General features: G+C 46.6%; 1 protein-coding gene across 1 annotated transcript in view; it reads right to left on the bottom strand.

Annotated features, from left to right (window-relative positions):
- Window positions 1-26,100, bottom strand: part of LOC134928550 (scinderin-like) — a 160,547-nt gene that overhangs the window by 91,642 nt on the left and 42,805 nt on the right. The window contains exon 4 of the mRNA XM_063924426.1: window positions 19,242-19,391. Coding sequence (XP_063780496.1) covers window positions 19,242-19,391 — 150 coding nt within the window. The remainder of the gene's footprint in view (window positions 1-19,241; window positions 19,392-26,100) is intronic.

Below are 26,100 nucleotides of genomic sequence, written 5' to 3' on the forward strand. Positions count from 1 at the left end.
GGCTGGTACTTTATCTACATCCACTTTATCACTCTCCAAGACCTTTGAATTTGAGCATGGATCAATGTAGTGCAAAGGAAAATTGATCACTTTGGGGCCTTGGGGCTCATTCCGAGTTGTTCGCTAGATGCATTCGTTCGCTGTGCAGCGATGAGGCTAAAAATCGGCACTTCTGCGCATGCATATGCGGCACAATGCGCACACGTGACGTACTATTACAACGTCCGATGTAGTTTCACACAGGGTCTAGCGATGCTTTTCAGTCGCACTGGCAGCCGCAGAGTGATTGACATGAAGGGGGAGTTTCTTGGTGTCAACTGACCGTTTTCAGGGAGTGTTCGAAAAAACGCAGGCATGACAGGAAAAACACAGGCGTGGCTGGCCAAACGCAGGGCGTGTTTGTGACGTCAAATCCGGAACTGAATGGGCTGAAGTGATCGCAAGCGCTGAGTAGATCTGAAGCTACCCTGAAACTGCACAAAATTATTTTGTAGCCGCTCTGCGATCCTTTCGTTCGCACTTCTGGTAAGCTAAAATACACTCCCAGTGGGAGGCGGCATAGCGTTTGCACGGCTGCTAAAAACTGCTAGCGAGTGAACAACTCGGAATGACCCCCCTTATTCAAAGATGCACACAAGTATGATCTGGGGACGGATCTTGCAACATATGTCAGAGCCTACATAGGCAACTTTGTGCAACTACATGTGATTCACAGTAGAGATGAGCGGGTTCGGTTTCTCTGAATCCGAACCCGCCAGAACTTCATGTTTTTTTCCACGGGTCCGAGCGACTCGGATCTTCCCGCCTTGCTCGGTTAACCCGAGCGCGCCCGAACGTCATCATGACGCTGTCGGATTCTCGCGAGGCTCGGATTCTATCGCGAGACTCGGATTCTATATAAGGAGCCGCGCGTCGCCGCCATTTTCACACGTGCATTGAGATTGATAGGGAGAGGACGTGGCTGGCGTCCTCTCCATTTAGATTATAAGAGACTGAGAGAGATTTACTGGAGCTGACTAGGAGGAGTACTGTTACTGTAGAAGTGTAGAGACTGAGTGGAGAGAGTTTACTAGTGAGGACAGTGCAGTTTACTTTATAATCCGTTCTCTGCCTGAAAAAAGCGATACACAGCACACAGTGACTCAGTCACATACCATATCTGTGTGCACTGCTCAGGCTCAGGCCAGTGTGCTGCATCATCTATTATCTATATATAATATTATATATATCTGTCTGACTGCTCAGCTCACACAGCTTATAATTGTGGGGGAGACTGGGGAGCACTACTGCAGTGCCAGTTATAGGTTATAGCAGGAGCCAGGAGTACATAATATATTATATAGTGAGTGACCACCAGACACACAGTGCAGTTTATTTAATATATCCGTTCTCTGCCTGAAAAAAGCGATACACACAGTGACTCAGTCAGTCACATACCATATCTGTGTGCACTGCTCAGGCTCAGGCCAGTGTGCTGCATCATCTATTATCTATATATAATATTATATATATCTCTCTGACTGCTCAGCTCACACAGCTTATAATTGTGGGGGAGACTGGGGAGCACTACTGCAGTGCCAGTTATAGGTTATAGCAGGAGCCAGGAGTACATAATATATTATATAGTGAGTGACCACCAGACACACAGTGCAGTTTATTTAATATATCCGTTCTCTGCCTGAAAAAAGCGATACACACAGTGACTCAGTCAGTCACATACCATATCTGTGTGCACTGCTCAGGCTCAGGCCAGTGTGCTGCATCATCTATTATCTATATATAATATTATATATATCTGTCTGACTGCTCAGCTCACACAGCTTATAATTGTGGGGGAGACTGGGGAGCACTACTGCAGTGCCAGTTATAGGTTATAGCAGGAGCCAGGAGTACATAATATATTATATAGTGAGTGACCACCAGACACACAGTGCAGTTTATTTAATATATCCGTTCTCTGCCTGAAAAAAGCGATACACACAGTGACTCAGTCAGTCACATACCATATCTGTGTGCACTGCTCAGGCTCAGGCCAGTGTGCTGCATCATCTATTATCTATATATAATATTATATATATCTGTCTGACTGCTCAGCTCACACAGCTTATAATTGTGGGGGAGACTGGGGAGCACTACTGCAGTGCCAGTTATAGGTTATAGCAGGAGCCAGGAGTACATAATATATTATATAGTGAGTGACCACCAGACACACAGTGCAGTTTATTTAATATATCCGTTCTCTGCCTGAAAAAAGCGATACACACAGTGACTCAGTCAGTCACATACCATATCTGTGTGCACTGCTCAGGCTCAGGCCAGTGTGCTGCATCATCTATATAATATATATTATATATCTGTCTGACTGCTCAGCTCACACAGCTTATAATTGTGGGGGAGACAGGGGAGCACTACTGCAGTGCCAGTTATAGGTTATAGCAGGAGCCAGGAGTACATATTATATTAAAATTAAACAGTGCACACTTTTGCTGCAGGAGTGCCACTGCCAGTGTGACTGACCAGTGACCTGACCACACTGACCACCAGTATAGTTAGTAGTATACTTATATTGTGATTGCCTGAAAAAGTTAAACACTCGTCGTGTGACTTCACTTGTGTGTTTTTTTTTTTTTTTTTATTCTATAAAAATAAAACTCATTCTGCTGACAGACAGTGTCCAGCAGGTCCGTCATTATATAATATATAATATATACCTGTCCGGCTGCAGTAGTGATATATATATATTTTTTATATCATTTATCATCCAGTCGCAGCAGACACAGTACGGTAGTTCACGGCTGTGGCTACCTCTGTGTCTCTGCACTCGGCAGGCAGTCCGTCCATAATTGTAATACCACCTAACCGTGGATTTTTTTCATTCTTCTTTATACATACATAGTTACATAGACATCTTCTCTTTATCAACCAGTCTATATTAGCTGCAGACACAGTACAGTACGGTAGTTCACGGCTGTGGCTACCTCTGTGTCTGCACTCGGCAGGCAGTCCGTCCATAATTGTATACCACCTAACCGTGGTTTTTTTTCATTCTTCTTTATACATACATAGTTACATAGACATCTTCTCTTTATCAACCAGTCTATATTAGCTGCAGACACAGTACAGTACGGTAGTTCACGGCTGTGGCTACCTCTGTGTCTGCACTCGGCAGGCAGTCCGTCCATAATTGTATACCACCTAACCGTGGTTTTTTTTCATTCTTCTTTATACATACATAGTTACATAGACATCTTCTCTTTATCAACCAGTCTATATTAGCTGCAGACACAGTACAGTACGGTAGTTCACGGCTGTGGCTACCTCTGTGTCTGCAGTCGGCAGGCAGTCCATAATTGTATACTAGTATCCATCTCCATTGTTTACCTGAGGTGCCTTTTAGTTGTGCCTATTAAAATATGGAGAACAAAAATGTTGAGGTTCCAAAATTAGGGAAAGATCAAGATCCACTTCCACCTCGTGCTGAAGCTGCTGCCACTAGTCATGGCCGAGACGATGAAATGCCAGCAACGTCGTCTGCCAAGGCCGATGCCCAATGTCATAGTACAGAGCATGTCAAATCCAAAACACCAAATATCAGAAAAAAAAGGACTCCAAAATCTAAAATAAAATTGTCGGAGGAGAAGCGTAAACTTGCCAATATGCCATTTACCACACGGAGTGGCAAGGAACGGCTGAGGCCCTGGCCTATGTTCATGGCTAGTGGTTCAGCTTCACATGAGGATGGAAGCACTCAGCCTCTCGCTAGAAAAATGAAAAGACTCAAGCTGGCAAAAGCAGCACAGCAAAGAACTGTGCATTCTTCGAAATCCCAAATCCACAAGGAGAGTCCAATTGTGTCGGTTGCGATGCCTGACCTTCCCAACACTGGACGTGAAGAGCATGCGCCTTCCACCATTTGCACGCCCCCTGCAAGTGCTGGAAGGAGCACCCGCAGTCCAGTTCCTGATAGTCAGATTGAAGATGTCAGTGTTGAAGTACACCAGGATGAGGAGGATATGGGTGTTGCTGGCGCTGGGGAGGAAATTGACCAGGAGGATTCTGATGGTGAGGTGGTTTGTTTAAGTCAGGCACCCGGGGAGACACCTGTTGTCCGTGGGAGGAATATGGCCGTTGACATGCCAGGTGAAAATACCAAAAAAATCAGCTCTTCGGTGTGGAGGTATTTCACCAGAAATGCGGACAACAGGTGTCAAGCCGTGTGTTCCCTTTGTCAAGCTGTAATAAGTAGGGGTAAGGACGTTAACCATAGAGATGAGCGGGTTCGGTTTCTTTGAATCCGAACCCGCACGAACTTCACTTTTTTTTTCACGGGTCCGAGCGACTCGGATCTTCCCGCCTTGCTCGGTTAACCCGAGCGCGCCCGAACGTCATCATGACGCTGTCGGATTCTCGCGAGACTCGGATTCTATATAAGGAGCCGCGCGTCGCCGCCATTTTCACACGTGCATTGAGATTGATAGGGAGAGGACGTGGCTGGCGTCCTCTCCATTTAGATTAGATTTAGAAGAGAGAGAGAGAGAGAGATTGCTGTGATACTGTAGATTAGAAGAGAGTGCAGAGTGCAGACAGAGTTTAGTGACTGACGACCACAGTGACCAGTGACCACCAGAGACAGTGCAGTTGTTTGTTTTATTTAATATATCCGTTCTCTGCCTGAAAAAAACGATACACAGTCACACAGTGACTCAGTCTGTGTGCACTGCTCAGCCCAGTGTGCTGCACATCAATGTATTGTATATAAAGCTTATAATTGTGGGGGAGACTGGGGAGCACTGCAGGTTGTTATAGCAGGAGCCAGGAGTACATGATAAATAATATTATATTAAAATTAAACAGTGCACACTTTTGCTGCAGGAGTGCCACTGCCAGTGTGACTAGTGGTGACCAGTGCCTGACCACCAGTATATTAGTAGTATTGTATACTATCTCTTTATCAACCAGTCTATATTAGCAGCAGACACAGTACAGTGCGGTAGTTCACGGCTGTGGCTACCTCTGTGTCGGCACTCGGCAGGCAGTCCGTCCATCCATAATTGTATTATATACCACCTAACCGTGGTTTTTTTTTTCTTTCTTTATACCGTCGTCATAGTCATACTAGTTGTTACGAGTATACTACTATCTCTTTATCAACCAGTGTACAGTGCGGTAGTTCACGGCTGTGGCTACCTCTGTGTCGGCACTCGGCAGGCAGTCCGTCCAACCATAATTGTATTATATACCACCTAACCGTGGTTTTTTTTTCATTCTTTATACCGTCGTCATACTAGTTGTTACGAGTATACTACTATCTCTTTATCAACCAGTGTACAGTGCGGTAGTTCACGGCTGTGGCTACCTCTGTGTCGGCACTCGGCAGCCCGTCCATAATTGTATATACCAGTGACCTAACCGTGGTTTTTTTTTCTTTCTTTATACATACATACTAGTTACGAGTATACTATCTCTTTATCAACCAGTCTATATATTAGCAGCAGACACAGTACAGTGCGGTAGTTCACGGCTGTGGCTACCTCTGTGTCGGCACTCGGCAGCCCGTCCATAATTGTATATACCACCTAACCGTGGTTTTTTTTTCTTTCTTTATACATACATACTAGTTACGAGTATACTATCTCTTTATCAACCAGTCTATATATTAGCAGCAGACACAGTACAGTGCGGTAGTTCACGGCTGTGGCTACCTCTGTGTCGGCACTCCGCAGCCCGTCCATAATTGTATATACCAGTGACCTAACCGTGGTTTTTTTTTCTTTCTTTATACATACATACTAGTTACGAGTATACTATCTCTTTATCAACCAGTCTATATATTAGCAGCAGACACAGTACAGTGCGGTAGTTCACGGCTGTGGCTACCTCTGTGTCGGCACTCGGCAGCCCGTCCATAATTGTATATACCAGTGACCTAACCGTGGTTTTTTTTTCTTTCTTTATACATACATACTAGTTACGAGTATACTATCTCTTTATCAACCAGTCTATATATTAGCAGCAGACACAGTACAGTGCGGTAGTTCACGGCTGTGGCTACCTCTGTGTCGGCACTCGGCAGCCCGTCCATAATTGTATATACCAGTGACCTAACCGTGGTTTTTTTTTCTTTCTTTATACATACATACTAGTTACGAGTATACTATCTCTTTATCAACCAGTCTATATATTAGCAGCAGACACAGTACAGTGCGGTAGTTCACGGCTGTGGCTACCTCTGTGTCGGCACTCGGCAGCCCGTCCATAATTGTATACTAGTATCCAATCCATCCATCTGCATTGTTTACCTGAGGTGCCTTTTAGTTGTGCCTATTAAAATATGGAGAACAAAAATGTTGAGGTTCCAAAATTAGGGAAAGATCAAGATCCACTTCCACCTCGTGCTGAAGCTGCTGCCACTAGTCATGGCCGAGACGATGAAATGCCAGCAACGTCGTCTGCCAAGGCCGATGCCCAATGGCATAGTACAGAGCATGTCAAAACCAAAACACCAAATATCAGTAAAAAAAGGACTCCAAAACCTAAAATAAAATTGTCGGAGGAGAAGCGTAAACTTGCCAATATGCCATTTACCACACGGAGTGGCAAGGAACGGCTGAGGCCCTGGCCTATGTTCATGGCTAGTGGTTCAGCTTCACATGAGGATGGAAGCACTCAGCCTCTCGCTAGAAAACTGAAAAGACTCAAGCTGGCAAAAGCACCGCAAAGAACTGTGCGTTCTTTGAAATCCCAAATCCACAAGGAGAGTCCAATTGTGTCGGTTGCGATGCCTGACCTTCCCAACACTGGACGTGAAGAGCATGCGCCTTCCACCATTTGCACGCCCCCTGCAAGTGCTGGAAGGAGCACCCGCAGTCCAGTTCCTGATAGTCAGATTGAAGATGTCAGTGTTGAAGTACACCAGGATGAGGAGGATATGGGTGTTGCTGGCGCTGGGGAGGAAATTGACCAGGAGGATTCTGATGGTGAGGTGGTTTGTTTAAGTCAGGCACCCGGGGAGACACCTGTTGTCCGTGGGAGGAATATGGCCGTTGACATGCCAGGTGAAAATACCAAAAAAATCAGCTCTTCGGTGTGGAGGTATTTCACCAGAAATGCGGACAACAGGTGTCAAGCCGTGTGTTCCCTTTGTCAAGCTGTAATAAGTAGGGGTAAGGACGTTAACCACCTCGGAACATCCTCCCTTATACGTCACCTGCAGCGCATTCATAATAAGTCAGTGACAAGTTCAAAAACTTTGGGTGACAGCGGAAGCAGTCCACTGACCAGTAAATCCCTTCCTCTTGTAACCAAGCTCACGCAAACCACCCCACCAACTCCCTCAGTGTCAATTTCCTCCTTCCCCAGGAATGCCAATAGTCCTGCAGGCCATGTCACTGGCAAGTCTGACGAGTCCTCTCCTGCCTGGGATTCCTCCGATGCATCCTTGCGTGTAACGCCTACTGCTGCTGGCGCTGCTGTTGTTGCCGCTGGGAGTCGATGGTCATCCCAGAGGGGAAGTCGTAAGCCCACTTGTACTACTTCCAGTAAGCAATTGACTGTTCAACAGTCCTTTGCGAGGAAGATGAAATATCACAGCAGTCATCCTACTGCAAAGCGGATAACTGAGGCCTTGACAACTATGTTGGTGTTAGACGTGCGTCCGGTATCCGCCGTTAGTTCACAGGGAACTAGACAATTTATTGAGGCAGTGTGCCCCCGTTACCAAATACCATCTAGGTTCCACTTCTCTAGGCAGGCGATACCGAGAATGTACACGGACGTCAGAAAAAGACTCACCAGTGTCCTAAAAAATGCAGTTGTACCCAATGTCCACTTAACCACGGACATGTGGACAAGTGGAGCAGGGCAGGGTCAGGACTATATGACTGTGACAGCCCACTGGGTAGATGTATGGACTCCCGCCGCAAGAACAGCAGCGGCGGCACCAGTAGCAGCATCTCGCAAACGCCAACTCTTTCCTAGGCAGGCTACGCTTTGTATCACCGCTTTCCAGAATACGCACACAGCTGAAAACCTCTTACGGCAACTGAGGAAGATCATCGCGGAATGGCTTACCCCAATTGGACTCTCCTGTGGATTTGTGGCATCGGACAACGCCAGCAATATTGTGTGTGCATTAAATATGGGCAAATTCCAGCACGTCCCATGTTTTGCACATACCTTGAATTTGGTGGTGCAGAATTTTTTAAAAAACGACAGGGGCGTGCAAGAGATGCTGTCGGTGGCCAGAAGAATTGCGGGACACTTTCGGCGTACAGGCACCACGTACAGAAGACTGGAGCACCACCAAAAACTACTGAACCTGCCCTGCCATCATCTGAAGCAAGAAGTGGTAACGAGGTGGAATTCAACCCTCTATATGCTTCAGAGGTTGGAGGAGCAGCAAAAGGCCATTCAAGCCTATACAATTGAGCACGATATAGGAGGTGGAATGCACCTGTCTCAAGTGCAGTGGAGAATGATTTCAACGTTGTGCAAGGTTCTGATGCCCTTTGAACTTGCCACACGTGAAGTCAGTTCAGACACTGCCAGCCTGAGTCAGGTCATTCCCCTCATCAGGCTTTTGCAGAAGAAGCTGGAGGCATTGAAGAAGGAGCTAAAAGGGAGCGATTCCGCTAGGCATGTGGGACTTGTGGATGCAGCCCTTAATTCGCTTAACAAGGATTCACGGGTGGTCAATCTGTTGAAATCAGAGCACTACATTTTGGCCACCGTGCTCGATCCTAGATTTAAAGCCTACCTTGGATCTCTCTTTCCGGCAGACACAAGTCTGCTGGGGTTGAAAGACCTGCTGGTGAGAAAATTGTCAAGTCAAGCGGAACGCGACCTGTCAACATCTCCTCCTTCACATTCTCCCGCAACTGGGGGTGCGAGGAAAAGGCTCAGAATTCCGAGCCCACCCGCTGGCGGTGATGCAGGGCAGTCTGGAGCGACTGCTGATGCTGACATCTGGTCCGGACTGAAGGACCTGACAACGATTACGGACATGTCGTCTACTGTCACTGCATATGATTCTCTCAACATTGATAGAATGGTGGAGGATTATATGAGTGACCGCATCCAAGTAGGCACGTCACACAGTCCGTACTTATACTGGCAGGAAAAAGAGGCAATTTGGAGGCCCTTGCACAAACTGGCTTTATTCTACCTAAGTTGCCCTCCCACAAGTGTGTACTCCGAAAGAGTGTTTAGTGCCGCCGCTCACCTTGTCAGCAATCGGCGTACGAGGTTACATCCAGAAAATGTGGAGAAGATGATGTTCATTAAAATGAATTATAATCAATTCCTCCGCGGAGACATTGACCAGCAGCAATTGCCTCCACAAAGTACACAGGGAGCTGAGATGGTGGATTCCAGTGGGGACGAATTGATAATCTGTGAGGAGGGGGATGTACACGGTGATATATCGGAGGGTGAAGATGAGGTGGACATCTTGCCTCTGTAGAGCCAGTTTGTGCAAGGAGAGATTAATTGCTTCTTTTTTGGGGGGGGTCCAAACCAACCCGTCATATCAGTCACAGTCGTGTGGCAGACCCTGTCACTGAAATGATGGGTTGGTTAAAGTGTGCATGTCCTGTTTTGTTTATACAACATAAGGGTGGGTGGGAGGGCCCAAGGACAATTCCATCTTGCACCTCTTTTTTCTTTTCTTTTTCTTTGCATCATGTGCTGATTGGGGAGGGTTTTTTGGAAGGGACATCCTGCGTGACACTGCAGTGCCACTCCTAGATGGGCCCGGTGTTTGTGTCGGCCACTAGGGTCGCTAATCTTACTCACACAGTCAGCTACCTCATTGCGCCTCTTTTTTTCTTTGCGTCATGTGCTGTTTGGGGAGGGTTTTTTGGAAGGGACATCCTGCGTGACACTGCAGTGCCACTCCTAGATGGGCCCGGTGTTTGTGTCGGCCACTAGGGTCGCTAATCTTACTCACACAGCTACCTCATTGCGCCTCTTTTTTTCTTTGCGTCATGTGCTGTTTGGGGAGGGTTTTTTGGAAGGGCCATCCTGCGTGACACTGCAGTGCCACTCCTAGATGGGCCCGGTGTTTGTGTCGGCCACTAGGGTCGCTAATCTTACTCACACAGCTACCTCATTGCGCCTCTTTTTTTCTTTGCGTCATGTGCTGTTTGGGGAGGGTTTTTTGGAAGGGACATCCTGCGTGACACTGCAGTGCCACTCCTAGATGGGCCCGGTGTTTGTGTCGGCCACTAGGGTCGCTTATCTTACTCACACAGCGACCTCGGTGCAAATTTTAGGACTAAAAATAATATTGTGAGGTGTGAGGTATTCAGAATAGACTGAAAATGAGTGTAAATTATGGTTTTTGAGGTTAATAATACTTTGGGATCAAAATGACCCCCAAATTCTATGATTTAAGCTGTTTTTTAGTGTTTTTTGAAAAAAACACCCGAATCCAAAACACACCCGAATCCGACAAAAAAAATTCGGTGAGGTTTTGCCAAAACGCGTTCGAACCCAAAACACGGCCGCGGAACCGAACCCAAAACCAAAACACAAAACCCGAAAAATTTCAGGCGCTCATCTCTAATTCACAGTCATCCGCCTCTCAGTGGCCTCTACTTGCCGCTTACTGGGTGTAACTGGGGCGCAAAGGGGCAGAATTACTGGGCTATTCAGAGGTCAGCGCACGCAGACATCCATCTGATTTCAGATGGATCTCTTGTACAGAGGATGGGGCTGGTGCAAATCCACACCGATAGTTATGATGGTGACTGTCACAAGCGGATGGATGGCGGTCGGTGCAGCTGCATAAAAGCGTCCAAATCTGAATGCAGATGAAAATATGCATTCGCTTTCGAGCATGCACCACGGCCACAGATAGAGCCAGCAGTGCATGCAGTTTGTTAATATCGCAGTGTGTGTGACCCCTTGGGCTAGTTGTAATGAAGTCTGAGCTGGCCGGAGGTGCAGCTTTCCGGCCGAACTTGGGCGTATTTTTAAAGCGACAAGCATGGTTTTGCCTTGTGCCTCTTAAAAAGTTTGGCTGTATATATTCATACCTTCTGAGAAAGCCAGTGAGAACGGAAACATGTTGGGAAATACATAAAGGAGATTGCAGCCACCGGTACACCCTGGTAAAATCACCATTGGACACAGGCCGTTCCTTTATGGGACTCCGGATAAGGCTGTTCTAATTGGATCGCACTAACAGCCAGGAGACCCTGGAATGGCCCAGATGGGGTCTGAGACTCAGGGTCGACACCAATTAGGTCGACACCACTTAGGTTGACACCAATTGGTCAACACACCTTAGGTCGACACCTGAACAAGGTCGACATGGGAAAAAGTCGACATGAGTTTTTTATTTTTTTGATTGTCATTTTCTCCGTAATGTGACCGGGAACCCCAATTAGTGCACCGTGTCCCCTCGCAAGGCTCGCTCCGCTACCGCTGCGATCGGCACAGGTTACCATTCCCAATTGTAGTCCACGTGGACCGTAAAGTATGAGAAAGTTAAAAAAAATTTGAAAAACTCATGTCGACCTTTTCCCATGTCGACGTGTCCACGGCGACATATTGTCAGTGTCGACATTTTTCAGGTGTCGACTTAAGGTGTGTCGACCGATTGGTGTCGACCTAAGTGGTGTCGACCTGGAGTCCGGATACCTCCAGATGAGCAAGAGGTTTTAACTATGATGCACCACTCAAATGGCTTTTAAAGCTCCCGGCCAGGGGGTAAATTTACTAAGATGGGAGTTCTATTTAAGATGTGATATTGCCCATAGCAACCAATCAGATTCCAGGTATTATGTTCTAGAAGGTGCTAGATAAATGAGAAGTAGAATCTGATTGATTGCTATGGGCAACATCCCATCTTAAATAGAACTCCCATCTTAGTAAATTTACCCCCAGGAGTAAAGACGTGTGCAGGTAACGCCACCTTTTATCTATCTCTAAAAGAAACCACTAACAAACTAACCAATCATCCAATTATTGGAACTGTGTCAATGCTGCATATTCAAACTAACCAGGAACTTGTGTTGATATTGCTCCTGTTGGATCATAGTATATAGCAATTAACAGCTTGGGACTTTCTAATACCCAAATCCATTTATTTGAGCAACTAGTGGCAAATACATTTGTTATATATATACCGTCTGGTGACTATATATTTCTGTGTTTTTATTAATACTATGGGGGTCATTCCGAGTTGTTCGCTCGGTAAAAATCTTCGCATCGCAGAGATTTTCCGCTTAATGCGCATGCGCAATGTCCGCACTGCGACTGCGCCAAGTAAATTTGCTATGCAGTTAGGATTTTTACTCACGGCTTTTTCATCGTTCTGGCGATCGTAATGTGATTGACAGGAAATGGGTGTTACTGGGCGGAAACAGGCCGTTTTATGGGCGTGGGGGAAAAAACGCAACCGTTTCCGGAAAAAACGCAGGACTGGCCGGAGAAACGGGGGAGTGTCTGGGCGAACGCTGGGTGTGTTTGTGACGTCAAACCAGGAACGACAAGCACTGAAATGATCGCAGATGCCGAGTAAGTCTGGAGCTACTCAGAAACTGCTACGAGGTGTGTAATCGCAATATTGCGAATACATCGTTCGCAATTTTAAGATGCTAAGATTCACTCCCAGTAGGCGGCGGCTTAGCATGAGCAAATCTGCTAAAATCCGCTTGCGAGCGAACAACTCGGAATGACCCCCCATGTTTTTTAATGATCGTGCTAGATCTTAAATTAAAAACAATTTTACTGTATTACCAGCACTGTGTGTCTATTTTATTCTTCATTTGCTGTTCTGGGATTGGGTGTCCCTTTTAGACAACCGCAGGTATATCAGTATATTGGAAAATCGAGCTGTAAGCGATGAGTTTAAGTTTGTTCAGAATTCCACCAAAAGCGACTGGCAGGCGAGATGCTTCTACTGTATACGGGGAAGCGACGGCTGTACTTCTCAATGGGCCCAATTCAGACCTCATCGCTGCTGTGCGTTTTCACACAGCGGGCAATCAGGTCTGAACTGCACATGCGCCAGCGCCAAAGCACGCCGGCGCATGCCAGAGATGCAACCGGCATATCTGGCCAGCGATTGACAGGCAGAAGTGATCGCTGGGCGGAAGGGGGCAGGCCGATGGCGTTGGGCCACCATTATGGTGGCGCGGTCCGGGCAACGAAGGCGTGCCCGGACCATGTGGCAGGCTGCAGCGCTGCGTGACGTCACATGCAGCCACTGTGACCCGGACAGCGACGTGTAGCTCCCTGCCAGAGCGCAGGAGCTGCACAGGTAGGGAGCTACTCCTCAGGTACAAAAGCATCGCCGCCATGCAACGCTTTTGTACCTGTGCGGGGAGGGGGGGGGGGGGGGAAGAGAGGGCCAGACATGCGGGGCGGACTAGCTCTGTGCTGGGCGTCCCCCCGCATGTCAGGGTGGCTGATCGTAGTCGTGCAAAATTTTGCACTGCTACAATCAGGTCAGAATTAGCCCCAATGCCTGTTCTGCTAATGTTAGCTCAGTTTGGAATTAGTATAAGAGAAAAAGAAATGTATACTGTATATATATATATATATATATATATATATATATATATCCCAAATGTTCTCTGGCACTCCAGTCCTCCCCCGTAGGGTGTACCTTGCTCTGGTGCCCTCCCCAGGGATCCTCTCCCTGACATGCAACAACAATCAGAAATCAGAGGCGGCACTCGGAGTCTTGTAAGCAGTGAAAAAGCTTGTATTAGTGAGGTCAACGTTTCGGGGACCACCTCCCCGTCTTCAGGACAAACACACAGTGAAAAAAGTGCACAATAAATACCTACTTACCCCCCTCCTCTTTCTGATCTCCCCGCCAGCGTCCGCCGCGGACACGCCAGCCGCACTTCCGGTACAGTGTTCTGCTTGTTGCGTCGATGCCGGAAGTGACGTGTCGTTGTGGGCCGCGTGACCATGGCAACGCTGAAGGGGAAAAAGAAACAGTGAACACATGACTCATAATACAAACAAACACCAGATCGCCAGTGCCTGTTTGCAACCAAAAAACTCCCCATGCTGAATTTCATGATGTTTTAATTGCACTTTTTAATGGAATGTGATTGATGCATTTAAGCATGGGGAGTTTTTTGGTTGCAAACAGGCACTGGCGATCTGGTGTTTGTTTGTATTATGAGTCATGTGTTCACTGTTTCTCTTTCCCCTTCAGCGTTGCCATGGTCACGCGGCCCACAACGACACGTCACTTCCGGCATCGACGCAACAAGCAGAACACTGTACCGGAAGTGCGGCTGGCGTGTCCGCGGCGGACGCTGGCGGGGAGATCAGAAAGAGGAGGGGGGTAAGTAGGTATTTATTGTGCACTTTTTTCACTGTGTGTTTGTCCTGAAGACGGGGAGGTGGTCCCCGAAACGTTGACCTCACTAATACAAGCTTTTTCACTGCTTACAAGACTCCGAGTGCCGCCTCTGATTTCTGATTGTTGTTATATATATATATATATATTTCTTAATGCAGTACTGTTTCAATTATTTTTACAAATGTAAAAAAAAATATTGAGGTTGATAAAAATACTATTTTTTTAGAAATATTTTATATAGCAACGTATATAGGGGGTCATTCCAAGTTGATCGCTCGCTAGCTAGTTTTAGCAGCCATGCAAATGCATAGTCGCCGCCGTTTTTTGCAGTTTCTGAGTAGCTCTGGACTTACTCAGCCCTTGCGATCACTTCAGTCTTTTTGGTCCCGGAATTGACGTCAGACACCCGCCCTGCAAACGCCTGGACACGCCTGCGTTTTTCCAAACAGTCCCAGAAAATGGTCAGTTGACACCCACAAACGCCCTCTTCCTATCAGTCTCCTTGCTATTGGCTGTGCGAATGGATTCTTCATTAAATCCATCGCTCATCAACAATTCGCTTTGTACCCGTACGACGCGCCTGCACATTGCGGTGCATACGCATGCGCAGTAGTAAACTGTTGCCGCTCTGCAAAAAACGGCAGCGAGCGATCAACTCGGAATGACCCCCCATTATACACAATGATTTTTATGATGTTTGCGTGCGTGCAAGTGTTTGTGTTTAAAATACTTTATTGTAACATTTTTCTTTTCTGTACAACTGAAACTGAAAGCTCATGGTAAGATTTGTCCCAGGGTAGCAGCAAGTAACAGGAGCTAGGGCCGAACAGGGTACCCGAAAAGAGTACCCTCGCGGGCTTGCTTCGCTCGCCACGCTTCGGGCTCGGTGGCTCGCTTCGCTCGCCACCTGATTACTAAAGTTAATAGTTGGTGGGGTGGATAGTAGAGGAACTATCCCACTGGCCTAGCTCATCCCCCTTGTGTTGTGGCTCCTCCCCCTTACATAAAAGGTCGCTTAGGCCACTTGAATCTAGCATCAACCAATCAGAATCAAGTGGGCTAAGGGACCTTTTCCGTCTGGGGGAGGTGTTACGACACAAGGGGGAGGAGCTAGGCCAGCGGGATAGTTCCTCTACTATCCACGCCACCAACTATTACCTTTAGTAATCAGGTGGCGAGCGAAGCGAGCCACCGAGCCCGAAGCGTGGCGAGCGAAGCGAGCCCGCTAGGGTACTTTTCGGGTACCCTGTTCGCCCGTAGCTCCTCCCCCTGGTGACATGTCTCCTCCCCTAGATACGTCAGAAGGTCCCTTCTCCCACTCCGAAATAGAATCAACCTTGGGCTAATGGGGGATAATCCATTGTCCTGAGACCCCTAATGGAAATAAGTGACATGTTTAACTTTCTTACACTCCATTCGATTGCTAGTCTCCTTTTTTGGCTGCTGGTTCAGTGTGCTAAAGAATTGTTGGAGATTGACTTGTAAGAAGTAACCTTATCTCTAGCAGATATTTCACACACACGGAGGAAGTGGTAATGTGGTGAGAGAAGTCACCAATTTAATTTCTACATTTAAAAGTAACACGGATTACGCGGCCTGTAATGACGCTCAGCATATTCTCAGTCTCACGGCCTCTCAATGTAATGTCATGTTCTAGCAGCCATGAGAGGGAAATAGGGCACTGCCGGGAGAGGACCAGTTGTCTGTCCAACTGAATGGTCACGAAGTGTGCTCCAATCCACGCATCTAAGTTTTTAATCAGACCAACCAACCTGTTCCAGAGTCTATGCTGTCTAGTGCACATGTCCCAAATATCACTGAGAAGATGGCAACGGATGAGGAGCAAGCAAGGCAAGATGCAGTGATCCCTCACCCAGCACACACACCCACCCCCGATCTAAATGACACCACACTGTGAAACGCACCTCATTTGATTTTTTAAATTAGATTTTTAAAAAGTTTGTGGGCAACATGGGCACACCCCCCCTGTTTAGGCCACACCTCCTCCAGCAGTACCTGGGCCCGGTGCTACTCTCTATGGCCCTGAAGCAATCTTCGGCTGTCCAGTAGTGTCAGTATTAATAGTCATTGTATTTGCTCAACAGCTGTGGTCTATCAGCTGTAGCTAAAGCGCTATTGCCAGGTTTGACAAGCAGGCTGGTCAGGAGAGATGTCACCACCCTTGTTTGTTAAATACTTTTATTGACTGAGTAAGATTAACACAGTGCAGCACTTCCCTACGTGAGGGGGGGATATACACCATGATCTAACCTACATTTAAATCTCACATCAGCATGCAGACAAAACCTCAGACGGGTGAATCACACAATTGCATGCTACCAGCTATAACCGCACACATACAAACCACTAATGCCCGTCTGCTCTACCCACATTCTCCATACAGTGAGGAAACACGAGCTCCTAACTGATTACCGCCGGTGAAGGAAATGTAACCTCAAAAATATGTTTTACCTATTTGTGCTTAATACTGTACATGAGAAACAATATTGTTTCCTTCCAATCAGGCAAACATAGAAACCTGAGCCTGTGACCCATTAGCTGCCACCTCTATGCCATAGTTGCCAACTTTCTGATTGTCCCCTCTGGGAGAGGGCAGCCAGGTTGGCAGAGCACGGTGTGACGAGTCACAGGGATGGTACAGGGCACAGCAAATCAAATGAGGCTATATTGGGAGCGTGGTTTCCAGAATGTTGTCATCATGGCCTCCACTATACAGTGCCGAGATTACCATCATTGCATAGTAGGGGGTGTGGCTACAATGACGTGATTCAGTGCGGATCACATCATCGCTGGGGTAAGTGGTGGGGGCAGTTAGGTTCTGGGAGATATGACCACTTTTCTTGGCTCCCGGGAGGGCCACCCAACTTTCAGGAGCCTCCTGGTTGTTCTGGGAAAGTGGGCAAGCATAATCTATGCTGGTCATTAACCAATGGAAATTCAAGGTAACCTTAGCCATCCTCGTCAACTCATTTACATAACTCATACGGTAATAATGAAATAATACTTTGGCGAATCTCCAATGGATTTAGTTGCGTCACTGTGACTGCCAGCAGCAAGTAGTAAAGCGCATGGCCAGCATACAGATGTAGTCATGCTCATCCAGCCTGTGGCGCGGCCATAAGGACACATGTGCCTCACCGAGGCGTGAGTGCAACTTAGTATGCAGAGCTGCGCCTTAGTACACTGCCCATGTATTCCTATGGACGCGCGTACTTAGACACACGTGCTAGTCGCAGGCACTCTTGCCGCGGATACGGCAAGCTGCAGGCTAGAGAAGCATGGCTGCACCTGTAGATGTCTAAACATCCTGCGAAATCATAGACCGGCATTGTGCTGCGGGCATGTCATCCAGGCGGCAGTCAGCAGGCGTTGGTGCATGAATGTAAATACACTTTTATTACATTTGACTGACTGCTACCCAGGTTTGTAAATTCCCCTGCTCACTTCATTCATTCCCCCTGTGGGGCTGACGCAGAATCATTCGGTGTCGCAGCCGCTGGAACAACTTTTACTGTAGTCATTTCCAATACGCTTCTGAGACGGTGAATCTCAATAATGACTCTTTGGGGGGAATTCAAATGTTTGAAAAGTCAGTAGGGTGTCTGCTTTTTCGTATCTAATAGACAGAAAAAAACAGACACCCAACCGACTTTTCAAACATTTGAATTCCCCCCTATGACTTTTTAGTTACTTAGACGCATGCGCAATTGAAATACATTGACCATTTGCACAAATATCGGCACTGCATCTGACTCAGAATTAGGCCCTGAGCTCTGCAGTAATAGGATGTGGTAGGAAATACACACTCTCAGAACAAGCTACCCTTTTCTTGCGTGCTACGTATCGCTGGCTGTACAGTTCCCACTTCCTCTCAGAGCTCAATACTTGCATAATGACATGGCGGGGGTCTCGAATGATTCCAGTCACCCACCTGACAGCTCATGCACAAACGGACACTGGGCCTGATTCTGATTGGGTAGTAAAGAAAAAAAAAATGCAGGTAACTGTGCACCTGGGCAAAACCCTGCTGCAGTGCAGGTGGGGCAGATGTAACGTGCAGAGAGAGTTAAATTTGGGTGGGGTGTGCTCAGACTGAAATCTAAATTGCAGTATAAATTAAAGCTGTCTAACATTGGTGAGCTACATGCAAAAGCAGCCAGTATTTACCTTGCACAGAAACAATATAAATGTATTTGTTTCCCTTGCATGACAACGTGGTTTATTCCAGACACAAAGTTAATTGTTTTTTTTAGCTTTACTTCCAAATCAGAATCAGGCTCTATGCACTAGAGTGGTCTCTGGAACAGCCTGCCTAACACAGCATGGGGATCTTATAGTTTATTGTCTACCAACGTCCACACCAATATGATAGATAAAAATAATATTCTGATATGAAACAAACTAAATGTGGACTGGAAATTTGTGAAACAATGAACAGGGTTGGGTAGAATATGGGAAATGATATATATAAGCTTCTATTCAGTAGGATATATTTATGGGGTGTGGTATGCGTTACCGGTGACTGGGATCCCGGCGGTCAGCATTCCGACACTTGACACAGGTTCTATTCGTGTCGGAATGCTGACCTTGTAGTGTCTTCACCTCCTATTTAATCCTTATTGGAGCCCATCAGTGCAGTAATGAGTTGAATGCCAAACATTTTTCAGGTGTATGAGTTTATACTGTAGCTGTAACTATGTAAGAAACTAATGTGGTAACAATTGATTGAGTCACCACTGTGGCAATCTCTTGTCTCTCATTGGCTGTCACTTTGCTCAGTGTTACAATGTTACTTAGCAGCTCTTCTGTATAAGGCAGGTGAAAGTCCGGTCACTTATTTTCTATAAAGTGAAAGGAATCTTCCACCACAATGTCCACAAATAACACATACCTTTGTCAGCTCACTGGGTTCACTTCCTTCTTCCACCACAACCAGCTGCGATCTCCCATTTCTCTCATTGTCGCGGATTCCATTAGCGACCTGCGCGGCCTTAAAGCGTTCGTATTTGTTACACGTCGATCCGCACCACTGGTAAATCTCCTGCAATACGGAAGATACAAATCATTTTCTGCTTATACACAAGGTCATGTTAAAGATACAACATTCAGGGTCACCAACTCTAACCGATCTGTTAGTATTTATCATTAGGATCAGTTGTGCCCAATATGTAAGCAATGCGTGCAGAGCCGGCCCTAACCAATATGATGCCCTAGGCAAGTTTTTAGCTGGTGCCCCCAGCACCACCGCTGGTTCCGCCTCTGACCTTTCACCTCTTTCCCAGCACCATCACCCCTCACCTATAGCAGTCCTTATTTTGGTGCTCCTACACCCTATATTTTAAATAGGAACAGTTCTCACATTTGGCGCACAGCCTAAAAAGGGGTGTGTTTTTGCTGGCAAAGGGCATGGCCACACAATAGTAACCCCAATTCCAATTACGCCACACAGTACTGCAACTTTATTCACATTTTATAATGCGATAGTGTCCATAATTCATATTACATACCACAGTAGTATCACTTTACCTTATAAACGTTACTCCTCACAGTAGAGCCCCTTATTCACATTACATCACACTGAATTGCTCCTTATTCACATTACACCACACCTTATTGCTCTTTATTCACATTAGACGACACAGTAGTGCCCTTTCTATACGCAACGCCACATAGTAGAGCACCTTATACACATAATGCTACACATTAGTAATGCATTTATACACATAATTCCACATAGTAATGCCCCTTACACATGAGACACATTATTTATGTCCTTATAAACCTAATGCGCCTTACACATTATGACAACCTTTATTAATGCCCTTTTACACATAATGTCCTTTACACATATGCCGCACATTATTAATGCCCTTATACACATAATGACACACATAGTGCCCCTTACACATATGCCGCACATTATTAATGCCCTTATACACATAATGACACACATAGTGCCCCTTACACATATGTTGCACATTATTAATGCATTTTTACATGACACACATAATGCTCCTTACACATATTCCGAACACTACTGCACAACCAACCCACTCACATGCACACACTGCCACTAACACTGTGACCTCTGTCTCTGCTTGGATACAGATGAGTCATCATAAATCTTGCCTCAATGCTAACGTCGGGCACCTTTTTTTATGAAAATGCATCTTATTTGCATTGCTATGTGGCTAGGATGCATAATCAGCTTCTGCTGATTAAAATTATATGCAGCATGCCCATATACTGTGTGAGACTGTGGCTGTATCTGTATATGAAATGCTACATACAGAATATAGGCATGCCACATATCATTTTAATCAGCAGAAGCATATCAAATGCCCTAGGCAATTGCCTAGTTTGCCTATGACTGGCTCTGAATGAGTGCACCCAGGGCAGCTAAAAGGTCCTAGAGTGCTGGGTCATCAGTCTTCAGACCTCCTCAAATGATGAAGGACTCAACTGCTCGGGCTTAAAGACTCCCAAAGGGCAAGCGTCTTTAGACTTACTTTTCTCAAGACTGGGTATTACCAAGGGGGTAAATCCTCAGCAAATTCAGAGAGATAAGACCCCTAAGGCTTTAGCACCTCCTGTAGATCTCAGGTAGTCTTGTAAGCTGTAGCAGTACATGCGTCTCTGCTGTGTGGTGTTCTGTGGCTTTGAATATGAATTATGTGATTATTGCACATTTCCAGACTGCCGTGAGATCAGCGTCTCTTTAAATTAATATCTATCTCCATCAAAAATGTTAAAACTTAGGTATGGTATATAGGGGATCAATTCGAGTTGATAGCTTGCTAGCAACTTTTTGCAGCGCTGCGATCAGGTTAAAAATCGCCAAAACTGCGCATGCGTATGCACCGCAATGCGTAGGCACATTGTACGGGTACAAAGAGGATCGGTGCTGGGCGATGGATTTAAAGAAGAATCCATTCGCACAGCCGATCGCAAGGTGATTGACAGAAAGAGGGCGTTGTGGGTGTCAACTGACCGTTTTCTGGGAGTGTTTGGAAAAATGCAGGCATGTCCAAGCGTTTGCAGGGCTAGTGTCTGATGTTAATTCCGGGACCAAAAAGACTGAAGTGATCGCAGCGGCTGAGTAAGTCCAGAGCTACTCAGAAACTGCAACAAACTTTTTTGTGCCGTCGGCTGCAAAAGCGATCGCACACTTGCAAAGCGAAAATACACTCCCCCATAGGCGGCGACTATCTGATCGCAGTGCTGCAAAAAGTTGCTAGCGAGCGATCAACTCGGACTGACCCCCATAAAAACGCTGTGGGGCTATTCAGACCCGGCCGCAATAGTGGCCCGCAGCGCCGTTTTGCCAGTGGCGGCAAACTACGCATGCGCAGCGGCTGCTGCACGGCCATACATATTGCGGTCGCATCCCCGATCGATGCAGCCTCAAAGTAATTGACAGGCAAGGATGCTGCGGGGGTGGAGTTTCAGCATTGCAGGGGCCGGCACCGGGAAGACGGAGGCGGGCAGGGACCATTTTCGAGGCGGCTGCGTGACGTCACACGCAGCCACACCAAGAAAAAAAAATGCCCGCTGACAGCCTGGCAGCCAGGGTTCAACCTTAGATCCCATGCGTTCGCAATTAGATTGTGGACGCATTGGGAGGTGGCCCCCATGTGCAGAGATGAACGTAGACCTGGTTCATCTCTGAATAACCCCCTGCGACAGCTCCTGACTTTCCATGTTAGCTCCCTATCCTCCCAGCCCTACTGTATCCCTTTTATATTAAACATATTAAAATAAGCCTGACTGAGAGACGAACATATCAGTGAGCAAATGTGCTGCATTATTCTGCAGTAACCTAATCCCCGACCTACTCAGACTGCGGATGCTAATAGAATTTTAGAGATAAAGTGAAGGTAGCCTGACCATCTATCATCATTCACTGAACAAATCAGGGCCGTCTTTTCGTATGGGCTCAATGGGCTCTTGCCCAAGGGCCCAAGGAGTGTAAGGGCCTTAGGCTGATAGCTGAGGGTCCCATCTTTCCAGGGGTACCAGATTTTTGAAAATCGGCCCTGGGGAACCGGAGATATCCAACTTCAAAGCAGTGGTCCCCATCCAAGACTGTTAATTGTTCTTCCCAGCCAGATATCTCGGGTTCTGTCTGACTTAGAGTATTTCTGAGGGTATTCTCCAAAAGCTGCAACTCTCTCCTTTCAGTGGACACTGGCAGCTTGTCTCTACCATGCCCAGAACCAGAGATATCAGCCTTCCAGCAGCTGGTCCCTGCTCCATCTCCACACGCCTGGTATACAGTTTTATATTTTCGTGGGTGAATTGCTCTGGCTCCTGAACTCTGATCTCCAAGTCCCCAGTATCTCCTGCAAGGTGGGACTCTCTAGTTTTTTTTATCCCATTCAAAGCTAAGAAATATATTTTCAGGAACTGGAGATATCTGCAGTAAAGCAAGCTGCCCTTCCACCAAAAAATGATGAATATTAAGACCACTCCACTATCCACCCCTCCCCTGTGTATCAAAACACACCCTACCACCCTGGAAGTTATGTACCAGGGCCCCTTCATTCAGCACAATGTCCCCTTCTACAGTTTAGCGTTCTCCTTTCTGCCCCACCTGTGCAGTAAAGGAGTAATTAGCAGAATTTATTTCTCCAGGTCCTACATGCTGAGCGAAAGATAGAACCCCCTACCCACCGCGGGACATCAAAGCTGCCGCTGATAGCTCCCCCCACCCCTACCGCTGATGGGTGGTTAGGGGCCCCAGTGCATTGCTTTGTCCAGGGGCCTACACTGCTGTTAAGACGGCTCTGGAACAAATCGTCATTACAGAACTGTTGTCACCCAATGTTTTTCTTTTCTCTATAGCCGGATTATCCATTAATCAACCCAGGCTCCTGCCTAGGGCCCAGTTTATCGTAATGCTTTTTTATGTTGGGTCTTTCTAAACAAACAGGATCCCAAGCCAGAATAAAGGCTCTGCCCCGCATGAGGTCTTAGGGGCGTATGCAATTAGTTCCTGTTACATTTCGGAACTAATGAATTCGCCCCACTCGTATTCATTTAGGGCTATTTTCGGCAGTTTTTAAGTCATTTTCGCCAATGCCTTTTCAGTTTCACCTTCTTTTATTAAGTGAAAAGGAATTGGCGAAAAATGCCTCAAAGTAGGCGAAAATGGCCCGCATTTTCGACAGAAAACAAGTGGATTCGCTGATCCACGTGTTTTTCGCCCCTGTCACATTTTTCACCTAGGCGAATATATTGCATAGGGCAAATCTCCATTCGCCCTAAAAATATCGAAAAAGCTCAGTTTTTTTACTTAGGCGAAAAAACAGAGCTAATTGCATACGCTCCTATATCTGTCTCTGCTATATACACCTCACACCATTGCTGAACAAGACCAGGGCTACACACATCCTTGCAATGGGTTCATAAGCGCTACCTCCTGTTACACTGAATCCTCCGGACGCTTGAAGGAAAGGATTACTGTAAGGGCTGTAACACACTGGCCGGTTTCTCCCGGATGGCAAAAAGCCGGACAAACTTTGTCCGGCTTTTTGCCATCCGGGAGAAACCGGCAGAGTCGCTCACACAGGACGGCTTTGAGCCGTGTGTGATGCTGTGCGCATGCGCAGCATCAGACACGGCTTCAGAAAAAACCGTTGTGTGTGAAAGCTCCCCTTCACACACATGGTTCACTGGCTGCAAAGACGGCCCGGCGGCCGCCCGGCCGCCGGACCTTCCAGTGGTGAGACCCGGCAGCCGGGCCGGGGCCGTGCAGTGTGAAGGGACCCTAGCCCTCACACTGTTAACTACAATGCCGGCACGGGAAAAAGCCGGGTAGTGTGTTTTAGCCCTAAGGGTAAAGCAAAATGCTGTTATGTTCTCTTCTATTTTTCACTATCAGTGGAATCTTGCACTACATCAGATTTCCATCACTGACGCCAATTAATACACAAGCTCCAACTAGACACAACCCTCTTACACGTTACACAGTTATTTCCCAGTCTTGTGGGTCTCTTTGCAGAGCAAAATACACTTGAATTGATATTATCATAATGAATAATGAATAAGCGTTTAGATTAACAGCAGAGATTTCCCTCTCACCCATGTAACTCGTGCAGCTGTTTTCTTTGAGATTAAATAAATGTCATATATATGCTGCACAGAGACAACGCTACTTGGAAACTTCTTATTGACTGATAGCCTACATTTCTACATCAGATGAATAGAGGAAAAACATATCTTCAATGTGGGGAACATGCATCAACACAGAGAGAGATATAGGGGTCTATGTATTAAGCCTTAGAGAGAGATAACGTGGACGGCGATAAAGTTCCAGCCAATCAGCTCCTAACTGTCATGTTATAAGCCGTGTTTGAAAAATGACAAGAGCTGATTGGTTGGTACTGTGTCTCTCTCCACTTTATCTCTCTCCAAGCATTGATGCATATGCCCCACAGAGACATATTGGTCAGCTTTACTTACAGTGCATCCGGAAAGTATTCACAGCGCTTCACTTTTTCCACATTTTGTTATGTTACAGCCATATTCCACACTGGAATAAATTCATTTTTCCCTCAAAATTCTACACACAATACCCCATAATGACAACGTGAAAAAAAAATGTTTTTTATCAGATTTTTGCAAATTTATTAAAAATAAAAAACGAAGAAATCACATGTACATAAGTATTCACAGCCTTTGCTCAATACTTTGTTGATGCACCTTTGACAGCAATTACAGCCTCAAGTCTTTTTTAATATGATGCCACAACCTTGGCACACCTATCTTTAGGCAGTTTCGCCCATTCCTCTTTGTAACACCTCTCAAGCTCCATCAGGTTGGATGGGAAGCGTCGGTGCACAGCCATTTTCAGATCTCTCCAGAGATGTTCAATCGGATTCAAGTCTGGGCTCTGGTTGGGCCACTCAAGGACATTCACAGAGTTGTCCTAAAGCCACTCCTTTGATATCTTGGCTGTGTGCTTAGGGTCATTGTCCTGCTGAAGGTCAAGAGCGCTCTGGAGCAGGTTTTCATCCAGGATGTCTCCGTACATTGCTGCATTCATCTTTCCCTCTATCCTGCCACCACCATGCTTCACTGTAGGGATGGTATTGGCCTGGTGATGAGCGGTGCCTGGTTTCCTCCAAACATGACTCCTGGCATCACGCCAAAGTGTTCAATCTTTGTCTCATCAGACCAGAGAATTTTGTTTCTCATGGTCTGAGACTCCTTCAGGTGCATTTTGGCAAACTTCAAATGGGCTGCCACGTGCTTTTTAATAAGGAGTGGCTTCCTTCTGGCCACTCTACCATACAGGACTGATTGGTGGATTGCTGCAGAGATGGTTGTCCTTCTGGAAGGTTCTCCTCCCTCCACAGAGGAATGCTGTAGCTCTGACAGAGTGACCATTGGGGTCTTGGTTACCTCCCTGACTAGGGCCCTTCACTCCCGAACGCTCAGTTTAGACGGCCGGCAGCTCTAGGAAGAGTCCTGGTGGTTCCGACCTTCTTCCATTTATGGATAATGGAGGCCACTGTGCTCATTGGGACCTTCAAAGCAGCAGATATTTTTCTGTACCCTTCCCCAGATTTGTGCCTCGAGACAATCCTGTCTCTGAGGTCTACAAACAATTACTTTGACTTCATGCTTGGTTTGTGCTCAGACATGCACAGTCAAGTGTGGGACCTTATATAGACAGGTGTGTGCTTTTCCAAATCATGTCCAATCAACTGAATTTACCACAGGTGGACTCCAATTAAGCTGTAGGA

Source organism: Pseudophryne corroboree, chromosome 5 (assembly GCF_028390025.1).
Source record: "Pseudophryne corroboree isolate aPseCor3 chromosome 5, aPseCor3.hap2, whole genome shotgun sequence".
NCBI classification, from domain to species: domain Eukaryota; kingdom Metazoa; phylum Chordata; class Amphibia; order Anura; family Myobatrachidae; genus Pseudophryne; species Pseudophryne corroboree.